The sequence below is a fragment of the Rutilus rutilus genome (genome assembly GCF_951802725.1).
Source record: "Rutilus rutilus genome assembly, chromosome: 4".
Taxonomy (NCBI): Eukaryota; Metazoa; Chordata; class Actinopteri; order Cypriniformes; family Leuciscidae; genus Rutilus; species Rutilus rutilus.
In genome coordinates, this window is record NC_140212.1 from 13,056,116 (window position 1) to 13,077,591 (window position 21,476).

At 37.3% G+C, this 21,476-nt stretch overlaps 1 protein-coding gene across 1 annotated transcript; it reads left to right on the top strand.

Annotated features, from left to right (window-relative positions):
- Positions 1-607: 607 nt before the first annotated feature.
- On the top strand, positions 608-15,971 carry etnk1 (ethanolamine kinase 1). The gene is made up of 8 exons (XM_084407372.1): positions 608-875; positions 4,246-4,505; positions 5,273-5,413; positions 6,391-6,533; positions 9,787-9,870; positions 9,968-10,128; positions 13,092-13,165; positions 13,255-15,971. Exons 1-8 carry the CDS (start codon positions 729-731, stop codon positions 13,325-13,327), a joined length of 1,083 nt encoding a protein of 360 aa, XP_084263498.1. The 5' UTR covers positions 608-728; the 3' UTR covers positions 13,328-15,971.
- The last annotated feature ends 5,505 nt before the right edge of the window (positions 15,972-21,476 follow it).

Here is a 21,476-nt window from a genome sequence, read left to right on the forward strand (position 1 = left end):
AGTCCGAATCATTCTAGCGAATCGGTTCGTTCGCATAATTCACTTTGGTGAACCGGTTCAAAAGCTGATTCACTGATTTGTTTCAATAATCGCTCAAGTAAAATATTTCGTGTTTATATTTCCGGTGTGTAGTTGTGTGTTGTTTATGATTAGTGATCGATAGGATGTAAATTCAGCAATTAAAATTCGTTCATTTACTCACCCCTGTTGTTTCAAACCTGCATAATTGTTTCCTCACACACATAATCACAACATAACAAAATATTTTTCAGCAACACAGTATACAAAACTTCAATTAATAACATTAACAAATTTAAAATGCGATTCAAAAACACAATATACATCACGGATCGTTTTAAAATATATAGAATATTTTATATTTGAAGAATTACAGGGATAAGAAAATCCCCATTCATTTAGTCTATTAATTGGATCTTTTTTAGAACATTTCCTTCTGTGTTAAATACAACAACAAAAAAAGGTTTAGGGCTACATGTTTTGAACAGTATGACACATCAAGTAAATGACTGAATTTTCACATTTAGAGAATCGGTTCAGTTGAATCGTAATATAGAACCAACTGAAAAAAACGATTGACTCGCGAATCGAACAGCACCACTGGAGGCGTAACCGAGCAGAACCTGAGCTTAAATCCGCACCCTGCTTTACATTATCGCATTCATTGAATCTTCCCCGTCTCAGAGCAGCAACAGCGAGCATTTACAGCAATGGCAAAGTACATCCATGTCCCAGAAGGCGCACCGGCGGTTCCTAAATTAGACGTGACGGTAGATGAGCACGATTACAGAGCCGGAGCGCTGAAACTCATCAAGACGCTCAGACCCCACTGGAAACCTTCTGAGGTCAAAATGAAGGTAATTCTCATGTCTTATCTCGTCGCTTACAATTCGGCTGGTCGCACGCCGACCCTAACTGGAGCGGAGAGTCGGCATGTGCAGACTGCAACTCGTTTAACGTCTTATATAATGCAAAAAGCGAAGTTAAGCGTGCTGCGCCTTGAAATCGTGAGCTGCGTCACCAGATACTAGACCCCGTCGCACCATGGCGCTAAGCAGAGACACAGCAGCCAATGCGAACTGTCAAAGCGCTTATGTTGGAACTTGGAACACTCATTCATTAAAATATATTGCTCTTGCATGCTACAAGTATTTATTGCACCATTACAATTATTACAGCAACAGTAATAAATATTAAGCAAAATGCGAACGGAGGAAGGTGGGTGGTGGATCTTTGGAATTTGTGCATTGTATTTTTTGTTGTTATTACTTCTTCCTTTAAACTATTTAGTATCTATTTTATGTTATTACTTATTAAAAATGTAGAAAAAGTATTACAATAGTGGTTAGTATATTTTTCATTTAGCTACTCTTAGCTAATTGTTCATTACTAGTAGCTCATACTTATTCCAATGGAAGCTTTGTTTCCCAAATTATTTGTTTCCCAAAATATAAAAAATTACGACTTTTTGTCTTACAAATCTGACAATTTTTTTTTTAATCTCTTTAAATCTCACAGTTGTGACTTTTTCCTAAGAATTGCGAAATATAGAAACCTAATTGCGAGTTATAAAGTCAGAATTGCAAGATATAAATTCGCAATAGAAATAAAATCTCGCAATTCTGAATTCAGAATTCAGAAAAAGTCAGAATTGCGGGACAAAAACTTGCAATTCCAAGAAAAAAAAGTCAGAATTGCGAGATATAAACTTGCAATTCTGACTTTTTCCTCACAATTGCGAGTAAATATCTCGCAATTCTGACAAGTAGTTGACTTATTTTCTCAGAATTGTGAGATATGAACTCGCAATTATGACCTCATAACTCGCAATTGTGAGTTTATATCTCACAGAAAAAAGTAGGAATTGTGGGATATGACCTCGCAATTGCGAGAAATAAAGTCAGAATTGCGAGATATAGCCTAAACTCGCAATTGCGAAGAAAAAAGTCAGAATTGCAAATTTATTTATATCTCGCATAAAATAATAATTGAATAATTGAATTGAATTCTGAGATATCTCAGTCTATATTTCTATATATCGAGTCTATATTTCGCAATTCAGACTTTACAACTCGCAATTGCGAGTTTGTCTCACAATTCTGAGAAAAAGAGTCAGAATTGCATGATAAAAATGGAAACAAGCTTCAATATATTCCATACATCCTAATCGTGACAAGTACTTATTTAATTGCTACGGGTAGCAAATTGCAAATTTAAATCACCATTAAATTCTACACTGTAAAAAGTGGTAACCTGAAATTGTTCCCTTAAACAGGTATTTATATCTGATCTAATTCATAAAAAATTATGTATTTAGGTTGATTCCGAGGTATTAAACAATATTTTACAATTACAATAGTTGCTGGTATACCTATTCTAGTTTCACTAACTATTCTAAGTATGTGTAGGTACTTAATTCTATCCCAATAGTTACTAGTGTCTAATTACAACTTTGCTAGTACTGTTTAGATACTAGTACCAAGTACTGTGTAATAATAATATTAACAACACATCAGGTTAGGATTAGGGTTAGTTGCATGTAATTATGCACAATTTATAGTAATTACAATAGTAACTAGGCTACATGTAACAAGGGCACTGTAAAATAAAGTGTTCCCGACATAAAAAAAAAATACTTTTGAATGACCATTCGTTAATGATTTGTTAAAAATGATATAACGTAGTAATGCTAGGTAATGTTCTTAATGAAAGTTATTATTAAGTGATATTTGTTTAACTTGCGTTCGATGAGAATCTGGGTGGGTTTTAAATGATGATATGTATGAAGTATGAGGAAGATATTTTCCAAATTTTCTTCCTGCAGCAGTGCATTATGGTCATACAGCATTCCTCATTTCTAAAATGGGTTGAAGTCAATATTTGTGTAGGACATTCAAAGTAAAGACATTTGTTTGCTATCCAGTGAAGTTACTGTACGACTATTACGTGTATGCTTACAGCTGACACAAAAAGACGGCTGTGACGGTGACGTTCCACTGCTCTGTACACCCCACTGCATGCATACATGATTGATTAACCTGAGATGGGAGGAATCAAGAGTACAGCGACGGAGTTTTCCAAGAACAAATACATTTCATATGACTTCTCGTTCTCCTAGAAGTTTTCGGTCTTTCCAGACAAGCAACATTTCACAGAGTTTCTTGGAAGCTTCAAGTCAGTTCCACTAATTACGGAACCTGTATGTATTGACTGTTGACCATGGCAATAACCAAGTTTAATGTGATGGTTCAGGTTTCCGTCACCTTGGTGTTGTTGAGTACTGTGAATAGAAATCTTTTCTTTAGCTGTGCACCAGGGGAGACACCTTGAATCAAGTTTTTCAAGTGCTTAGTAATGGCATTGGATCGAACGTCCTCGGCATTTCGGATCGAGATCGAGTCGTGTGGAAATTTCCATCATATAGGCCTAATTGGTGCTTTAATGGTCATACAATGATTTTGCCAAAGTAATTCTTTGGTTTTTGAAGAGCATCCAAACAACTTTGGACCCCATTGATCTTCACTGTATGAAAACAACCCTAAGATATTCTTCAAAACATATTCATTCAAAACCTATACAGGTTTTTGAGCGACATCTGTCCCTTTTAGTTACAAATAAACCCCAAATGAACTCACTTCCACATTATTGCGCAAACCCGCACATCCGAAGGCTCCATCCCTATGAAAAGTCAGCAGTCTGTATTCTGTAATAATATTCTTGTAAGCTGAACACTTTTTAGCCTGAGGTGCCGAACAGTTGTTTCCTTGTATAAACAGAGTTGGTAGGGGTGTGTCACGTCGCTCGCATGTGGGAGGGAAACTAGATATGTATTGGGTTGTTTTCATCAACTTTGAAACAAAATTGAGAGCTCAGCACATGCCAGGCCTGCTCTGACCCTGGCAGAAATCAAATTCCTGACGTTCCGCCCACTGCCAGTCAATCCCAGATAGTACAGATGATTGTGGCCTGGAATGCTCGGTGTCCCAAACACGCTCCATTAGTAGACAATGCAAATTTGTTCAGCTCGGTCTCACTGAATGCACCAGCTTTTGTGCCCGTTTTGATCCAAAATAAGTGGCGAAAAAACCTAAAAGGAACTCGAGGCATGTGATACCGATGCCAACAAAGAGTCTTTTAATGAGCATCATAACGAAAGGTTAACCTCAAACCATCTGAGCCGAGCTGAAAAAGATGACCTCTTTACTTTTTTTCTTCCTCTTTCTGCAGTTTTTCACCGACGGCATCACAAACAAGCTGATTGGCTGTTACGTCGGCGGGTCCATGCAGGAAGTGGTCCTGGTGCGGGTCTACGGGAACAAGACGGAACTGTTTGTGGACCGTGAAAACGAAGTGAAGAGCTTCCGTGTCCTGCAGGCACACCGGTGCGCTCCACGTCTCTACTGCACCTTCAACAATGGCCTGTGCTATGAGTTTCTGGAGGGTGTGGCCCTGGAGCCCGAACACATCCGCAGCTCCGCCGTCTTCAGGTTAGAAACTGTATGTTCAAGTGGGCTGATCAGAGCTAATTGAGACCGAGGTGGAGATACCGGCGTTGACCTCCAACTAGACAGACAACTTGTCTCATAACCCCAAACCTTACCCAGTAATCCTTTAAGACATGAATGACGCACTGCACACTGACCCAGGCCTCCTGCCAATACGTGTTGGGTCTCAGACAGCTGTGAGAGAACAAGGCTACTGTGTTAGCAGGGTGATGACGTGATATAATGCTGGCGGTTAAACTATTTTAAATGCGCTGTATACAAAAGTTTGGGGTTGGTAAAAAATGAATACTTTTATTCAGCATTAAATTGATCATAAGAGGCATTTATATTCTATTTCAAATAAATGTTCTTCAGCACAACTGTTTTCAACATTAATAATAATTAAAAAGGTTTCTTAAGGATCAAATCAGCATATTAGAATAATTTCTGAAGGATCATGTGACGCTGAAGACTGGCTACTAAAAATTAAGCTTCGCCATCAGAGGAAGAAATTACATTTAAAATCTATTAAAATAGAAAACTGTTTTTTTTTTCCTTTCTTTTTTTCGTAATAATATTTTACAATATTACTGTTTTCACTGTATTTTTAACCCAATAAATGCAGCCTTGGCGGTTGAGCATAAGAGACAAAATCAAAATCGTACCGACCCCAAACTTTTGAACGGTTTGTAAGTATATTACATACTGTAGGGTTCAAAAATGAAAACTGAATCTGAACCTGAAAATAATCCGATTTTATTTGTTTACAGGAACATTGCAAGGCAGATGGCAAAATATCATGCCATACATGCCCACAACGGCTGGGTGCCCCAGTCAGACCTCTGGCTGAGAATGAGCAAGTACTTTTCTCTCGTTCCTACACACTTTGAGGACCCTGAGATGGACCAGAGGTGAGCTTTATTGAAATTATGCTTTGACGTTTTTCAGCAAAGCAGAACATGTAGAGTAACAGTCTTAGGCTTGTGACACCCTGCAACTGTCAATACAAAGAGGTTGAGATCTCAACTTCACTTGCGATGACGAACCGAAAATACCTAAAGAAAATATGCTTTGCTTAGACTGGTTTGAAAGTCCTCTCAATGTTACATGACTCATCCTGGCACAGATATATGTGTTTGCACAGGAGCAAGTTCAGAAAAACACACATTAAAAAAATCCAAATTAATTTAGCAGAAATAATCTTTAATAATAATAATCTTTTAAAAGTAACTCTTTTAAAGATAGATTCTGAATGTGCTTTACATAAGACGACTAAAAGACAAGGCAAGATAATAAAAAAAGAAAAAGGAATCAATTATAAAACAGTATAAACATGCTTATCAAAAAAGAGAAATTGAAAAGTCAAGTAGGCTGTTCTGAAATTCACTGCCTCTCTAATGTCGGAAATACCCATAAAATGTCTATTGATCAATTTTTGCTGATACAACTGAACTTGTACATTGTTTGAAGGAAATGTGACTGGTGCTTGTGCGTGCAAAACTGGGACATGGAGCGTTTTTTTTTTTTACCACGTTGTTATGCATGTTGCTAGAGTGTTTGTCCAAGTCAAGTCTGAGCAAAAGAAATAGTTCAGGTAGGCTTGAATTTAGTGTAGGATTAAAAATGGATTGTATTCATGCCTCAAAGGCGCAATCCGTTATTGTGCAACAACCCGTGACAACAGAATACATGCCTGTCTCTGTGGTTACTTTACTATTTATAGACAATCATTTTTTTGAAGTAGTCTAGCATCAGACCCGGAAATGAAGGTCTTTATCTGACTGAGTAAGGCAGGTATTATGGGTACAATGTGCCTTAATTGAATCACGCTGGAACACAAAAGCTTGTTTGTGTTTTCTAAATGCATGTATGTGTCATTTGTCCCCAGGCTGAACAGTGAGGTGCCCAGCTCCGCGTGTCTTAGAGACGAGATGATCTGGCTTCAGCAGAACCTTTCTAAACTGGGTTCCCCAGTCGTTCTCTGTCACAACGATCTGCTCTGTAAGAACATCATCTACAACCAAAAGGAAGGTGAGTCCTACAAACCCCAACAGCTTCCTTGAGCCACAGCGTTTGTTTCCCCAACCCCCCTGCCTAAGGTAGGCTTCAATTCAGTGTTTTCACCTCTGAAATATAGCGTGGATGACTTTTCCTAAAGGATGGTCAAATTACATTCTCATCCAATTTCATCAAGGGATCAGGAGAATCCACTGGTTTCCATAAAATGTGTTTTCTGTTTTGAAAATCAAAAGCAAAAGTGTGTTTTTGTTTGCTTTGGGGAATGTTGCTGTGATGCTGTTTACTCTCTTCATGATGTAGAGACTGGCGACTGTCTGCGCTACCTGAGCCACAGGATGGAGAGTGAGAGAGTGTGTCTCCGGTCATTCCTGTTATGCAGAACGGTTACAGTCCTTTCATTTCTGTGTATATATTTAAGAAATAAGGAAGTATTTCAATAAAACACTATACCAGACTTTCACAAATATGCTGTGGTCAGGCGTAGGCACTTCAGCTTTGTTTATACAATGGCAAGAAAAAAAAACAGGAAGGAAAATAAAAGCTAAAATAAAATGGTTTTACATTTTTAGTTAAACCATGTTTATTTGAAACATAAATTAGGTAAGAAAAATTGCCATTGGTATTATTAACAGTTTTATTTTTGATATATTTGATGATTTGAGTGGATGTTGACATTTTGTCAAGCTCTCAGGTGTTAAAACTAAAAAAATATATATTTATAATTAATATAAATAATAATGTGTATATACATAAAATAAAAATAAAAAAGGAAATAATTAAAACTATTACATTATTAATGTAAATTAATAAATGTGATTTCCACCATAATGTGGGCTTTATATTTTATCCAGTATATATCAGGACATATATGATTGGGGAAAATAAAATCATCAGCATAACAGGAATGACCACACATGGAAGAATATGAGTATGAGAAAATGGCTGCTCTGCCACAGTAGTGTGAGAACGTGTAGTTCCTGTCTCTCACCTTTTTTTTTTTTTTTTTTTTTTTTTTTTTTTTTTGAGGCTTTCAAAACCGATTATCACCAGCATGTATCAGTTGCCCTAAAGGTATCAGCTGCCCCTAAAAACTGTTCTTGTAGCAGTAAATAATTCACAACAGACGATTAGAGATTGGGTCATGGAAATCTGCTCCGAGAACAGGGCTTGGAGGCAGCTACGACCTTGGGCACTTGTTTGTATTTGAATTTTGAGAGAGGAAGGAGGCTCTGTTTTCAGAAAAAAAGCCAAGCCACTTCCTCCAACTCGCTTTTAACACAAACTGAGGGGTGGGAGGAAGTTTTCACAGTAAAAATGTTTAAGTTTTTGACAACCCTGCACACTCAGCCCCCCTTCACGCCGAGACCTATAGAAGGCAAGATTCGGGAGCGTTACGCAACAGTCTGAGAGCATACTTGTTTTTGTTTTTCATGTCTTTCGTTGACACTCGGGGAGTCAAATAAGTTTGAGAGTCCCACAGGCTCGACCTGCACAAGAAGCCATCGTGGCATTTGCATAGAGCCAGTAACTTGGGGGCCTCATTGGATGGCTAATCGACCAATGGGGATGCTGTGTGGTGGGGGTGTGCGTTTATGAGATGAGCCGTGTTTGTTCTTAAAGGGGGAGGTGCCCAATGGCCTCTCTGCAGTGAAGCTGTGTGTGTTCTGTGACAGATGTGAGTTTGCCCAAATCTCTTCATCTGCTGCACAGGGCTATAGCCACTGACTGGAGGTGTTCAGTGTGTCCCGCTAGGACGCCACCGGGTCCGGTAACCACCTCACGTGTCTCTTTCTGTAGACCAACACTTCTGTCCAATGTCAATCAAACTTTTTTTTTTACACACCATAAGCTCTAGAGCACTGGCCATATGCAAGGCAATAAAGGCCATAAACACACATTAGGTGCACTAATGTTACATGTAACTTATCAGGCAGTGTTACGAATAATACACTACACATATGTAGACCGAGAGGAGTAAGGCTTTGTATTCTGAAGTCAACACTGTTCACATCACCTGACCAATCAAATCATTGCTTGCTAGACCACTGCTATACAGACTATGTGCCACTAGATGGCGACGTTGCCCATTTTTCTCTCCTTTACCTCCTCTGTTCTTCCAGCCCTGGGCTTCCAGCACAGCCGTCTTCTATGCATTTTCCAAAGCTGTAAACCTTTCTTTAACCCGAGTGGTTTATCCATTCTTTGCCTTTCTTCATTTTTACGTCACTCTTTTTCCTTTCACTGTTTTACAGTGTAGAGCAGAAGACTGTTTGCGCAAGGCGCACTTTCTTTTGCCAGCCAAGACGTTTCCTGTAAACGGTCAAAAACTTGCAATGACTTTGCCAACTTTTGAATTGTGTTTGTTTTCATTTGAAAATACCCTAAAATTAATAATAATAATTCTGATTCTGATAATACACATTTTCCTTCAAAAAACAAAACAAAACCAAAACTGATTGCAAGTTTTTCACTTTTCCTCTCAGCAGGCTCATGTAAATGAGTGATTCGTCAATTAGATACACTTTTTTTTAAATGTTATTTTAGTTTTAAAAGATGGATTATATTTTTTATATTATTATTATAAAAGCTTTAAAAATTGTATTGTAATTTTGAAATTCCCCCTACACCTAAACTTTTTAATTTCACCCCCATTATAAATTAAGAAAAGTGTTGAAATGAGACTTGACAGGGTAGCATGGTTCATACCGGTATAATGAACATTGGTAGAACGTTGCATTGTGATCTGAGAGAGAGTAGCTATTTTTGGCATAATTTCCAAAATGATTTTAATTCAGACACTATATTTATATACATGTTTTTGCCCAAAACTTGAAAAACCAATACCATCTCACACACAAAATCAAAATCATCCAATAGCCTCGATCAGTTAATTCTGACTGGATGTGAAAAAATTCAATTATATATGTGCTGTTTAAACTTAAAGTGTCCCTGATTGAAGAATCACCTAAATATAGCATGCTGTTTTTTCCACATGCATGCTATGAGTGCATGAAATCTGTCCCCATGTCTGTTTCTCTTTCTATCATTTGTTGATTCTTTGTTGTCTTGCACCAGAATGCAAATCCTTACTCCTTTTCCCAGATGTGATTTGATCAGTCATGTAAATAGCAGAAAATGTCCACTTAGTGTTGGTTTGCTAATACAGGCAATAGATTGTTACAGTAAAAAAAAAAAGAACAAGGGTTAAGAAGGCAATGCCCATGAGCTTTTCTAAACAAATTCCTTTTTGTTTCCCCTCCTGCAGGAAATGTCAAATTCATTGACTACGAATATGCTGGGTACAATTACCAAGCCTATGACATTGGGAATCACTTCAATGAATTTGCAGGTATGACCTGAAAATGAAGCTATTCTAACCTGCTTAACCAGTATTGCAAGATTTCTAATGTGAATGGTTGTGGGTGTGGCCTTTTTGTGATTGACAGGTCTGAATGAGGTGGACTACACCCATTATCCTGGGCGAGAGCTCCAGTTGCAGTGGCTCCGGTCCTATCTGGAGGCCTACAAAGAGTACAAATCACAGGGCACACAGGTCTCCAACACTGAAGTGGAGTTGCTGTACGTGCAAGTCAACCGCTTCGCCTTGGTGAGTTGAAACTGGATTTATCCGCCACTGTCTGGAATCGTGACGCATTTTGATCCATCTGCAACTAGCCAAACTGAACATCACGCTTTTGTTTTTTTCAATTTAATTACTTTCTTTAATGCATTTTACAAAGCAAACTGGAACACCGTGAGCAGTTTAACTATTTAGCAGGTAGATGGTCTGCATTAGAGTGACGCTTGAAATGTAGACCGAGGTATGAATAGTGATCGCAAGGAGTCAGGGAAGGAGCCTTGACATCCTGCACACCTTTAAAGAGATTTGCAGGCATCTAATGAGAGGACGTGTGTGTGTGTGTGCGCGCGCAGGTCATTCTTTGACGATTGAGTCGCACACCTGCTCTTCAGTCCTTGCTTGATGATGATATTTACTTCAGAGAGGAAAACTAATTGAATATCCAGTTTACTCTCGCAGTTCAGTCTTTTTGTGATCAACAGACGTGTTAAAAGCAGGCAGACACGTTTTAATTTCCAGTTTGTCGGGAGGGGCGAAAAAGCCCTCAAAGAAAAAATGTATCCTCTGGCTCTCAGATATGGCAAACAATTCTGAAGGAGGCACCGTTTTCTCTCCCTGTCCCTGAGAGGGACCTTGAGAGACGCTAAAACAAATGCAAGAGGAATGCCACAGTGCGAGGCTTGATGAACGGATGTTTTGTTGCCTTCATTTTGGATTCCTCATCCTGAAAGCTCAGAGAAAACCGAAGCGATGCCCAAGAATATTATATTAATCAGAAAATGGGCATTTTCTGATTCTGTAGGCGTAATGTATAAGCTGCCATAAACCGATTTAGCCATAATTACTGAATAAAACAGCTGTATTAATCATAAATGACTGATCAGAATACATGATCTAAAAGTCTACCTATATTGTTTACTACAAACAAAGGTAATTTTGGTTGATCTTCTTAGTAAGAGTTGTGTAAAGATGCTGAAAAGAAAAAAGATGGTGTGTAAAAAAGCTGATTAAGCCTATTTTAAATAGTTACAAAGAGGACATCAATAGAAAATTTTACAGAAATTGTTCACACAATAATTTATATGATTTATATACACACTACCATTCAATGGTTTGGGGTCAGTATGTTTTGGTTTTGGTTTTAATTGAAAGAAATTAATATTTTTATTCAGCAAGGATGCGTTAAATTGATCAAAAGTGAGAGTAAAGACATTTACATTAAAATGCTGCTCTTTTTAACTTTCTATTCATCAAAGTATCCTGACAAAATAAAAATGTATTACGGTTTCCACAAAAATATTAAGCACCACAGCTGTTTTCAACATTGATAAGAAATGTTTCTTGAGCATCAAATCAGCATATTAGAATGATTTCTGAAGGATCATGTGACACTGAAGCGTGTGACATGTGACATCAATGACATGTGACAATGACAATGATGCTGAAAATAGGAATAAATGACACTTTATAATATATTCAAACAGAAAACAATTATTTTAAATTATAATAATAGATCACAATATTAATGTTTATACTGCATTTAGATGAATAATAGATCAAATAAATACAGCCTTGGTGAGCATAAGAGACAAAAAAAAAAATTCCTGACCTTAAACTTTTGAACAGTAGTGTTTTTCTTGAAAACTCTGCTTTAGTGTGGCACCTTGATGTTTACAAACCATCTTCACATGCTTCGGCCAGGAGAGTTTTATAAAAGATGGTCTGAATATGCTCAGAGATAGTGTTTGAGGGGGTTCAGGACCCTTGAATCTGGCAGAGACAAACATTTATTCTGTGCAGTTGAGTGAAAAACAGGATAAAGACTTTATTATAGGCCAGCAAACCCGTGATCTTTACTCACATGATGGCAGGAGTGATTCAGTCTCATCAGAGGGGCTATTATATATATATAAGCCCCATTTTATAAGCTTTTACTTTGCTGTCAGTGATCCAGAATCAACAGAAATAACTTCCATGCCAGTTATCTTTTTCCTTTTTTAATGGCTCCACTAAAAGGAAGCAGTCTTTGCTCAGAAAGGCGTGGGTCAAATGTTTCCAAGCAACAATACAACATACAATCTGTCACAGTTAACTCCAGTGTCAGGGTGAATCCAACAAAGCCTGTCTAGAAGATTTCTTAGTCTTATTTTATCCCGAAATCAAAATAAAACGTTAAGAATTTTTAAATAAATAAATATGAATATATTTATTAAATGAAGCCTGTTTTAGTAATAACAGTTAAGTGCCCACCTCGTCATCTTAATGCAAACATTTTTTTATCAAATAAATATAATTATGTCTAGATTTTTTTAAAATAAAGCCAAAATTATTTGTGGTTCTAAATAGTTTCATATGTAAGATATAAATCAGTGATAATTTACATACACTGGTGTTATATTTATATTCTATATTTATTAATACTTTGAAATAAATTATTTTTATATGATCAGGTTTTTAATTTTATGTTGTTGTTTTTTAACTTACATTTTTTTCCCAGTAATTTTAGTTGCCAAGTTGCAAAGTTTTTCATCTAATACTGAAGCATTGTTTTTTTTACAACTTTTTTAGTTTTAGTTGACAACACTGAAATGAATATGAATATTATTTTATTAATTAACCCAATATTATTTTTTTATTTGTATTATTTTTTTGGTATACAGTATGACATTTCTCTTTGAGCTTATTAACCTTCCAGTTCTTCCTCTGTGAAAAAAGTAAATACAAAGTTATGGTTACACTCTATTTTAAGGTGTCCATGTTACAATGTAAGTATACATTTAAGTACTTAGTGATAATAATTAACTTCATGTACTTACTATAGGATTAGGGTTAGGATTGGGGTTTGACTTAGGGTTAGTTGCATGTAATTATGCATAATTTATAGTTATTACTACATGTTACATATAACAATGACACTGTAAAATAAAGTGTTACCAAAGTTAAAGCTATCCTCATTTTTCCTCCTGGTATTTGGTTTTGGTTCTCCCCAGGCATCTCATTTCTTCTGGGGACTGTGGGCATTAATCCAGGCTCAGTACTCCACCATTGACTTTGACTTCTTGGGGTAAGTTTGATCTTCTCAACAACAATGTCCATGCTATTTAGTTTTGAACAATGCATTTTCACTCTTGACCACCATATTTTCTTCTGCAGATACGCAGTTCTCCGTTTCAGCCAGTACTTCAAGATGAAGCCAGAGGTGACGTCACTGAACCTTCCAGAATAATCTCTCAGGTCATGTGTTGCGCTACTCTAGAGAAGGGCTCCCCCTGGTGGACACTAGAACTAGCTGGAGGCCTCTTCAGTTCGTAGACTGAACACTGCACTTTCTTGTCTGAACACATCATTTTAGATAAGCCCCAAAATCATTTCCGAACTCAAAGTTGGTTTAGTGTTATAGAAAACCAAGCACCTTAGTCGTCCTCCTCCTCGTCCTCGTCCTCCTCCTCGCTTTTATGTGGCGTTCGAGAGAGAGGGTCACCCCAGTGCCCTAGTTCATGATATTGCCAATTGAGGAAGCAAACAACTGACAAAAAGATGGCTCGCTCCGGAGCCTTGACTTTCCCAATGTGTGTGAAGAGTGAGCCTTGGAGAATCCCAAATAAAGAAAAGCTCCCCAGATACCGATCCTCCAAGGACAGGGAACCTCAGACAACAACAATTATTATCAGAAGACAGAGAGGAGGGCCACCGGGTCTGTTTTTAGCAACTAACTATCATCCTAAAGGTCATTCCTGCTTGTTTACACGACTTTTAAGGGGAGAAATCTGTGTACTGTAAGATAATATTGGGCTTACTGTATTGATAGTCACTGATTCTGTCTAAACGGCGCACTTCTGGCCTGCCTGTTCCTACGAGGGTCGTTCCTGGCACAGCTGTGGTAAAAGATGTGTGATTCAGGGACCAATAGAAGCTTCGTTGTTTGTTTTTGGCAGACGATTCCTCCCTCATCATGTCACTGTGAACCACTGTATAACGCATTCATAATTGTTTTCTCAGCGTGGTGCTTGGAGAAGGTAGACGCACAGTAGCCGTGGCTACAATGAGCCGGTAGCTAATCTGAAGCCCACACCAAAGTGCTGATATTTCTTGCTTGTACATTATGCACATGTCTATTTTTCCACATTAGAAATAACATGGTAATATTTACAGTTCGAACGGTGGATTTTGTACTTATTTAAATGCCGCTGGTAAAGAGATTGCTCGTGAGCCGTGTGCTTTTTTTTTTTTTTTTTTTTTTTTCTTGGAGGTATCGGTGAAATTCTTTGTAATGGATGTCATTTTTGGAAGCCTTAACGACGGCATCGCGTGCTAGACGCACTAAAGCTTTTGTATTCATACTCCCCGTCCGCATGACAGGCCTTTTTGCACAAAACCGACTGCTTTGAGATCAAAACCAGTCCCCACTTTATCTTGCGATGGGCCACTCTTTCTGCTTAAGAAATGGTTTTTACTGCACATGTTGGGAGTAGAGATTTTGGTAACACTTTATTTTACAGGGTCCCTGTTACACATGTTACTGAATTGAACTGCTATAGTAAATAGTGTTTATATGGATCCGCAAGTCTCTCCACACAGTAAAATGAAATTTACTCCGAACCAAAGTCAGAAATTAATTTGGACTTGACACAAAAAAGTCCTAGAATTTAAAATGTGGTGGAAAACAACGTCCTTGTGTTAAATTATTATTTTTTTATATAGTATATCAATATTTTTTTTATCTGTTACATGCACTACTACTGTTCAAAAGTTTGGGGTCAGTAAGATTTACTTTTATTCAGTTATTTTTTTGCTATCCTGAAAAATAACCGATTATGGTTTCCACAAAAATTAAGCATAAGCATAATTGTCTTCAACATTTAAGATATCAAAATCTCTCAAGTTTGTACTGTATTTTTGATCAAATAAATGCAGCCTTGATGAGACTTTTAGAGAGCTCACTGACCCTTAGCTTTTGAACAGTAGTGTAATATTTGTTTTCGTAATATTCTATTCTTTGCTGACCCTTTCAATGAAGTTATTTGAAGTAAAATGGATGTAAAAAGAAAAAGAATAGCCATCATAAATGCCACTGAAAATCATTTCCAGTTAAGTTTCTGACGCTGCTCCTGAGCAATGTAATATAAAGTGTGACCAAGATTTTTCCAAGTTTTCTAGTGCAAACTTTCAGCTCTGAGACTTGCCTTCGCACCGCCTGGCTACCCTCATTTACCTCACTTTCCTGTGTCAGTTTGCCTATAATTACAAACAACCATATTCAATTGTGTAAATACTAGAAACTGTGAACTTCGGGTTGTTTTATTGTATTTTGAAGTATGCTTCTTTTCCTATGCCAGTTCTTTTGTAACTGTCAAGCTTGCACCTTGATGATGTTTCTGAACTGTCAAGGACCACACAGAATGCTACGTTTTTCTTTTTCTTTTTTTTTTTTTTAAATAGTAATACACCCAGAAAAGTTCACCATAATATTGGGAAATATATAACAGTCTACAATGATTAACTGATTTCTTTGCACTCTAGCATTTGTATAAAACCGGAAGTGATGTGGTGATGTCAACTTTAATCCAATGAAGTGCTTCTGGTGAACATATAATGTATAGAACTGCCTCATGCAAGCATCTGTTGGCAGATTTTTTTTTTTTTTTTTGTTAGTGTAGGTGTGTATGTACAACTGTAATTAAGCTGTAAAAGAAAATCTTTGCTTATTATTAAACAATGTTTATTGTCCAAAACTAAACAGAGATATTCTTTTATCTAAACAGATGTACTGTTAAGTAGATTTAATAATAATCTGGGGATGAAATCCTAAAGTGTTGCATTGTAGATTCTGTTTCAAATCACTTGAATGGAAATAAAATTCTACAAGTTCATTTGCCCCGTTTCATGTATTGACTTCTCATTCTGCTTAAAAGTAAAAGATTGTGCCGTGAAGAATAATGTTTTATGTAATTCACAGTTATTTGGAATGGTGTGCGCACAGAGAGCTCAGTGTGTTTATGTAGAGCGAATCAAAACTGTAATAGATTGAGCCACGTTTTGTTCACAGAAGAGGTTCACGGCAGGCCCGAGTGTTTCAGAAAGAAATAATTATAACGGCGCTCCAGTTCAGACTGTAATTGAATTAGTTCCAGTCCCTCCAGCGACTTCCACCAAGAGCTCTGCATTAATTACCAAATTCAATATCTGTATTCACGCCTCAACTTATTTCCATTTTACAAAGGTCATATTTTAAACACTTGTCTGAAATAATTACAAGTGCAAAACATATCGATGTTGCGTTCGATGCTTGTGCCTCATTTAGGCTACATATAATATAACCCTAAAAGTTTGTTTCCTGCAGCCTTCTCAAAGTTCTCTGCGCTCTCGTGAAAAGCAAGATGCATGGAACAAAAAGCCCGTGCGCAATGCACTCATCTATTCATGCGTCCTTCTTTTTTTCCACAACAGGTGGTAGACATGGACTAAACGACTGAAAAAGCTTAAAAGCACCTGTAAGCAGACAAAGCTCTCATTCACAGCATCTCTTTTAACACACGGCAGGAGGGTGTAATAAAGCAATACGCAGTTATGGAAGCGTGTCTCATAGAGACAAGGTCATGATAATACGGTTTGAGGAATAAAGATGTAAAAGCCGCTGGGTTTGTGAGCCACAAACAATGTGCAGCGGGTCAGGGCGTTCATTCATCTTGATTAGATGTGCCAACCTAATTACAAGCGGAGGAAACAGTAATTAGCACAAGTCTCACCTCGTTAATCACAAAAGACTTCTTCAGTCTATTTTTATCTGATTAATGGCTCTTTAAACATGGGGGGATATTTATATTTGGGGTAATTGTACTCGGCTTGCTCGATCTAGTTTTATTTCACTGTAACCTCATTAGTTTTCATTGTTTAATGGAAGCTCTTGTCAAGGCTAATGTGTGTGTCTTCACAATGAGATGACTTTAATAGGCTGCAAGGCTGATCCGATGTTTTGAGGGTATTAACGAAGACGGTTTTGTTTATGGCAGGCAGCATTTATAGACATCGCAGAATGGCTGGGTCAATGCTAAATCATATTATCATTCATGACTACTGAAAATCATTAAGGCAGGCAAGACACCACAGGTGAATTAGAGTAAAATTCAACTAATAGAGATCACCATACTTACTCACTTGATTTATCACAGCATTAATACAAATGTTTCTCAAATGTAGGCCTATTGTTTAAATATGCACATATTTGCATTCATTTCCAGATCAGAAATTGGCCAGGTTCTACATTCTTGTTTCATTTTAAGACATAGTAAAGGTTTTTACAGAGGGGATTGAAAAAATGTTAAAAAGTTTTGTGTGCTAGGCTACTGAAGGGGAGATTTCTGGCTCAGTGCATGAGAAAAAAAATATTTTGAGAAAATATATATGTTAACAGGCTATATATCTGTCTCTCTCTCTTTCTCTCTCTCATATAGCCTATTAACATATATAGGCTGTACAACGGTATATTAAGGAATGTTTGTTTTTGTCATACAATGAAAGCCATTGGGGTCGAAAACAACACTTTTGGACCCCATTAACTTGCACTGTATGGAAAATGAAACACTGAGACTTTTTCAAAAGACCCTCTATAAGTCATATAGGCTACAGGTTTGTAACAACATGATCCCAGATAGCACACGCATATCACGGAGACGTCTATTTGATGTGCGTGTTTACATCTGGAAGAAGTATTTTTTAGAGTGTTTGCTCATCTGCAATACGTCTATAGGACGTTTCCTGTCAGATGTCAAATAGACGTTCAGAAAATGTCTTTAAGATGTAATGATTTAGAATGTATGTTAAACTGACATCTTAAAGATGTCTATCAGATGTTAGTAAACAGCAGATGCTTTCCAGATAAAGTGATCTTTAACAGACATCTTGCAGACGTACGTGTTCTATCTGGGATGGTGAGTAAATAATGACAGAAATTAAATTTTTTGTGTGCACTGTCCCTTTAAAGGAATATGGTTTAATCCTAGGCTATCCAGGATTCCAGGTGCATTTTGACATTATTTTAATCAAACCACTCTGTCAGAGTTATCCGTGATATGATATGTTCCCCTTATGGAGGAGCAATTGTTCAAATAGATTCAGATTCAACTAAATAAGCCATTGTCCGATGAAAGATTGCAGCGGAGAAACATCTGTCAACACCAGGCCGTTGCAATGTTTGTCTACAGATGTGGAACAGTTCCAGCTCAGATTTACAACAAAGAATAGGCTACATGCAATAGGCGGCGTAATGGCCAGATCAAAGCCTCAAATTGAGGAGCTAAAGATCGAGAATCAGATTAACGACTCTCGCACAATACCGACAGCTGTTCGTAACGCGGGGAGCTAAAGATATTCCCTCAGATTAACAGCGATGACAATGCCAGCAGCTGCTGCTAGAGCGGATAATAACAATAGAGACGGGCGAGCGGACTAAGAAGATGGAGAAAAACATGTGCTATCATGACAAAGGGGTTGACAGACTCAAACGCTTTACATCCCACAATCCCCGAGGATCAAACGGGCTTTGTATCAGAGCTCCGCTCGACACTTAACTCTACGAGAGGGCTCCAAAACTAATCTCGCCGTTCCTTTTCACTGAGCAAATCCTGACTGTGATAGTGTTGTTACAGGCCTGCTGTCTGCGGAACAAAAATGATGGTGTGAACGCAATTGTCAGCACTCAAAACAGGAGCAAATCAGCCTCTGACAATGTCAGTGTTCCGTTAAGCACTCTCGACAATGGGATAAAGTCTCCATTGATAGAATTACTGTCATCATTAATGGATACGTCAATTCGTAACATATTACTCGCATTGTACTGTACAGAACATACGAAGCATTACGAACACGATACGTGTAGCTTCATTGACTTGGCCAAGTGTTTTCATTTCTGTAACGTTATCAGACTAACTTGTTTTCTTCAACTGTCTTCAACACTGAAAAAAAATGTAATTGGTGTAGGGTTTACAGGACATTCCATAGACATGATGGTTTTTATACTGTACAAAGTCTGTATATTCTATCCCCTAAACCCAATCACAACCCTCACAGAAAACGTTCTGCATTTGTAGGCTACATTTAAAAAAACATGTTGTTTGACATTGTATGATTTACAAGTTGTTTTCCTCATGGGGACATTTAGGACCACACACACACACACACACACACACACACACTTGGTTTTATATCAAGACTTTCCATGGACTTCTATTGTTGTTGTTTTTACTCAGCTTATGATATTTTCTATCCCTCAACCCATGACCCTCACAAAAGCCTTTTGTCGTTTTTATATTTTCATTAAAATATAAACTATTTCTGACTAGTCTTTACGTATATCTGAGTGAAACTGCTTTTCGAACAAGGAAAAAATGTAGGGCGAGACTTGATTTTGTCCATCTGGAATCAATTGGATGGTTGTGGTTTGCTATAGCTGTGATGTCATGTGAGTGACAGGTTGTCCCGCCCTCGCATCATCAGAGAAGATATAATCGTTTTGATTCCAAGGTGACTTTAAGACATCATGTATAAGTAATTTGATTTGATATAGGTTATTTCAGATTTTACTATCCTTGAGAGGACATTTGGTTCCCACTAAGATGGCAAAATCTGACCCACACACACTGTAACGTAAGACAAATATCACTTTTTCCCGACACTCCACCTCCAAATGCTCCGTATTCATGATTGCACACCAGGAATCATGTGTTTGACCTTCAGTTTCCTAATGTTCTAATGACATTACCTTTGGGGTCAGAGGTCATCAGAGACTGGTCTATGGGGTGATGATAACGTTGTGCAGTGGGTCATTGATTATGATCAAGCATGCTTCCCATCAGCTTATTACTAAGGCTCAATTTGAAAACTTGCTGTTTGTGTGTTTTTAACTCTAGAGAAGCATGGAGTCATTTGTATTGCTGTCTGTAAAGGGCAAGTTTTTTGTTGTTGCTGATGATTAATCTTCGTCTTAAATCAGCATACCTTTCAAATTCAGAAATGTAGGGTAAAACTGTATGATAAAGAATGCTATTACATGACTTAATTTAAAAGCAGACTAAATCTTATAAATCTAATAATGTAATGGATACCTCTGCGCCACAAGAAATGTCCAACAGATGGCAGCAGTGTGCTTTCCATGGGCAATAGTTAAAAGGGCCTCTTTATAAACTGTACATGAGATTATAAAAATGCTCTGTGTTATATGACTTTCAGCTACAGTAACTGCAAGATCTGCAGTTCCTTATGTCTTATTAGTCATGTTAAACTGAACATCTGGATAGCACTGAGGTGAGTTTCTTCTATAATAATGATGATAGTGCAAAAATAAAATTTATATGAGTGTGTTTTTTAAGTAAAACATATAAGCAGTTGCCATGACAGTATCCTGCAGTGTGTAGTGCAGATTACTTCTTTCTTTTGTTCATGCAGTTTTTGAGACCTCATAAAATTGAGAAAATAAATGCAATATTGGTCATTTTAATATTTTAAATATCATTTGCTTACAACTATACACTGATATAAAAATATCAACCCCATGATATTTGTCAATTGCTTTTTGGTAATTAAAATACTATCCAAGCTATTAATTATTTTGTAAAAGACTATGCTAAATGATGGGGTAAACACTTGAGAACATGTTGAATATCCGTATATTTACATAAACACATTTTATAATTAAAATATATTTATCATACTGTTTTGAATAATTTTTGCATTTAATCAAATTGTTGTAAACGGGAGATCATATATTTTCATGTATAATGTGTTTTCATACTCTTATGGAAATATAATTTATGACATTTTCAAAATAATATATAATTAAGCCATATAAAAGGGACATATTTACATTTTCCTCACTCCATGTATTTTAACACATTAAATGAAGAATGAAGTCATTCTTCTAGCAGAGAAACACTGTTTTATTATTACAGCGGTGTGTTTAGTCTCTATAGGTGAACGTGACGGAGCTTTTCGGAGGTGTTACAGTACGGCCTGTGTGCTTCACGAGTCAGCGGGACAATAGGTCATCTGTGCCCCACACAAGAGGGCGGAGACGCCATTGCCAGGGAGACTAAAGCTTCTCACCTGATTGGCTAAATTGGGGTTTGGAATCGTTTACTTTGGACCGACTCTGTTTGTAGGATTTTGTTCTCAATTAAATGTGGAATGCAGAGTTTTCTGGGGGGAGCCTGTGTGTATATGTGCCCTTTCTTTTTATTCATAGGCAAATATAAAGGTCTCTTTAAAGAGGTCTGAGTGAGGGAGAGTGATGTCACCTAATCCGAAGTTAGCATGTATGAAACTGCCTTTTTAGTGCTCGGATTAGGGATGTCAAAGTGTTTCTGCTATAGCTGCACATACAG

Bases quoted from the DNA above. Each gene is read 5' to 3' on its own strand.
- etnk1 (XM_084407372.1), top strand. From the start codon at position 729: ATGGCAAAGTACATCCATGTCCCAGAAGGCGCACCGGCGGTTCCTAAA. The intron at 4,506-5,272 runs GTTAGAAACTGT...ATTTGTTTACAG, and splicing joins CGCAGCTCCGCCGTCTTCAG to GAACATTGCAAGGCAGATGG. The intron at 9,871-9,967 runs GTATGACCTGAA...TGTGATTGACAG, and splicing joins TCACTTCAATGAATTTGCAG to GTCTGAATGAGGTGGACTAC.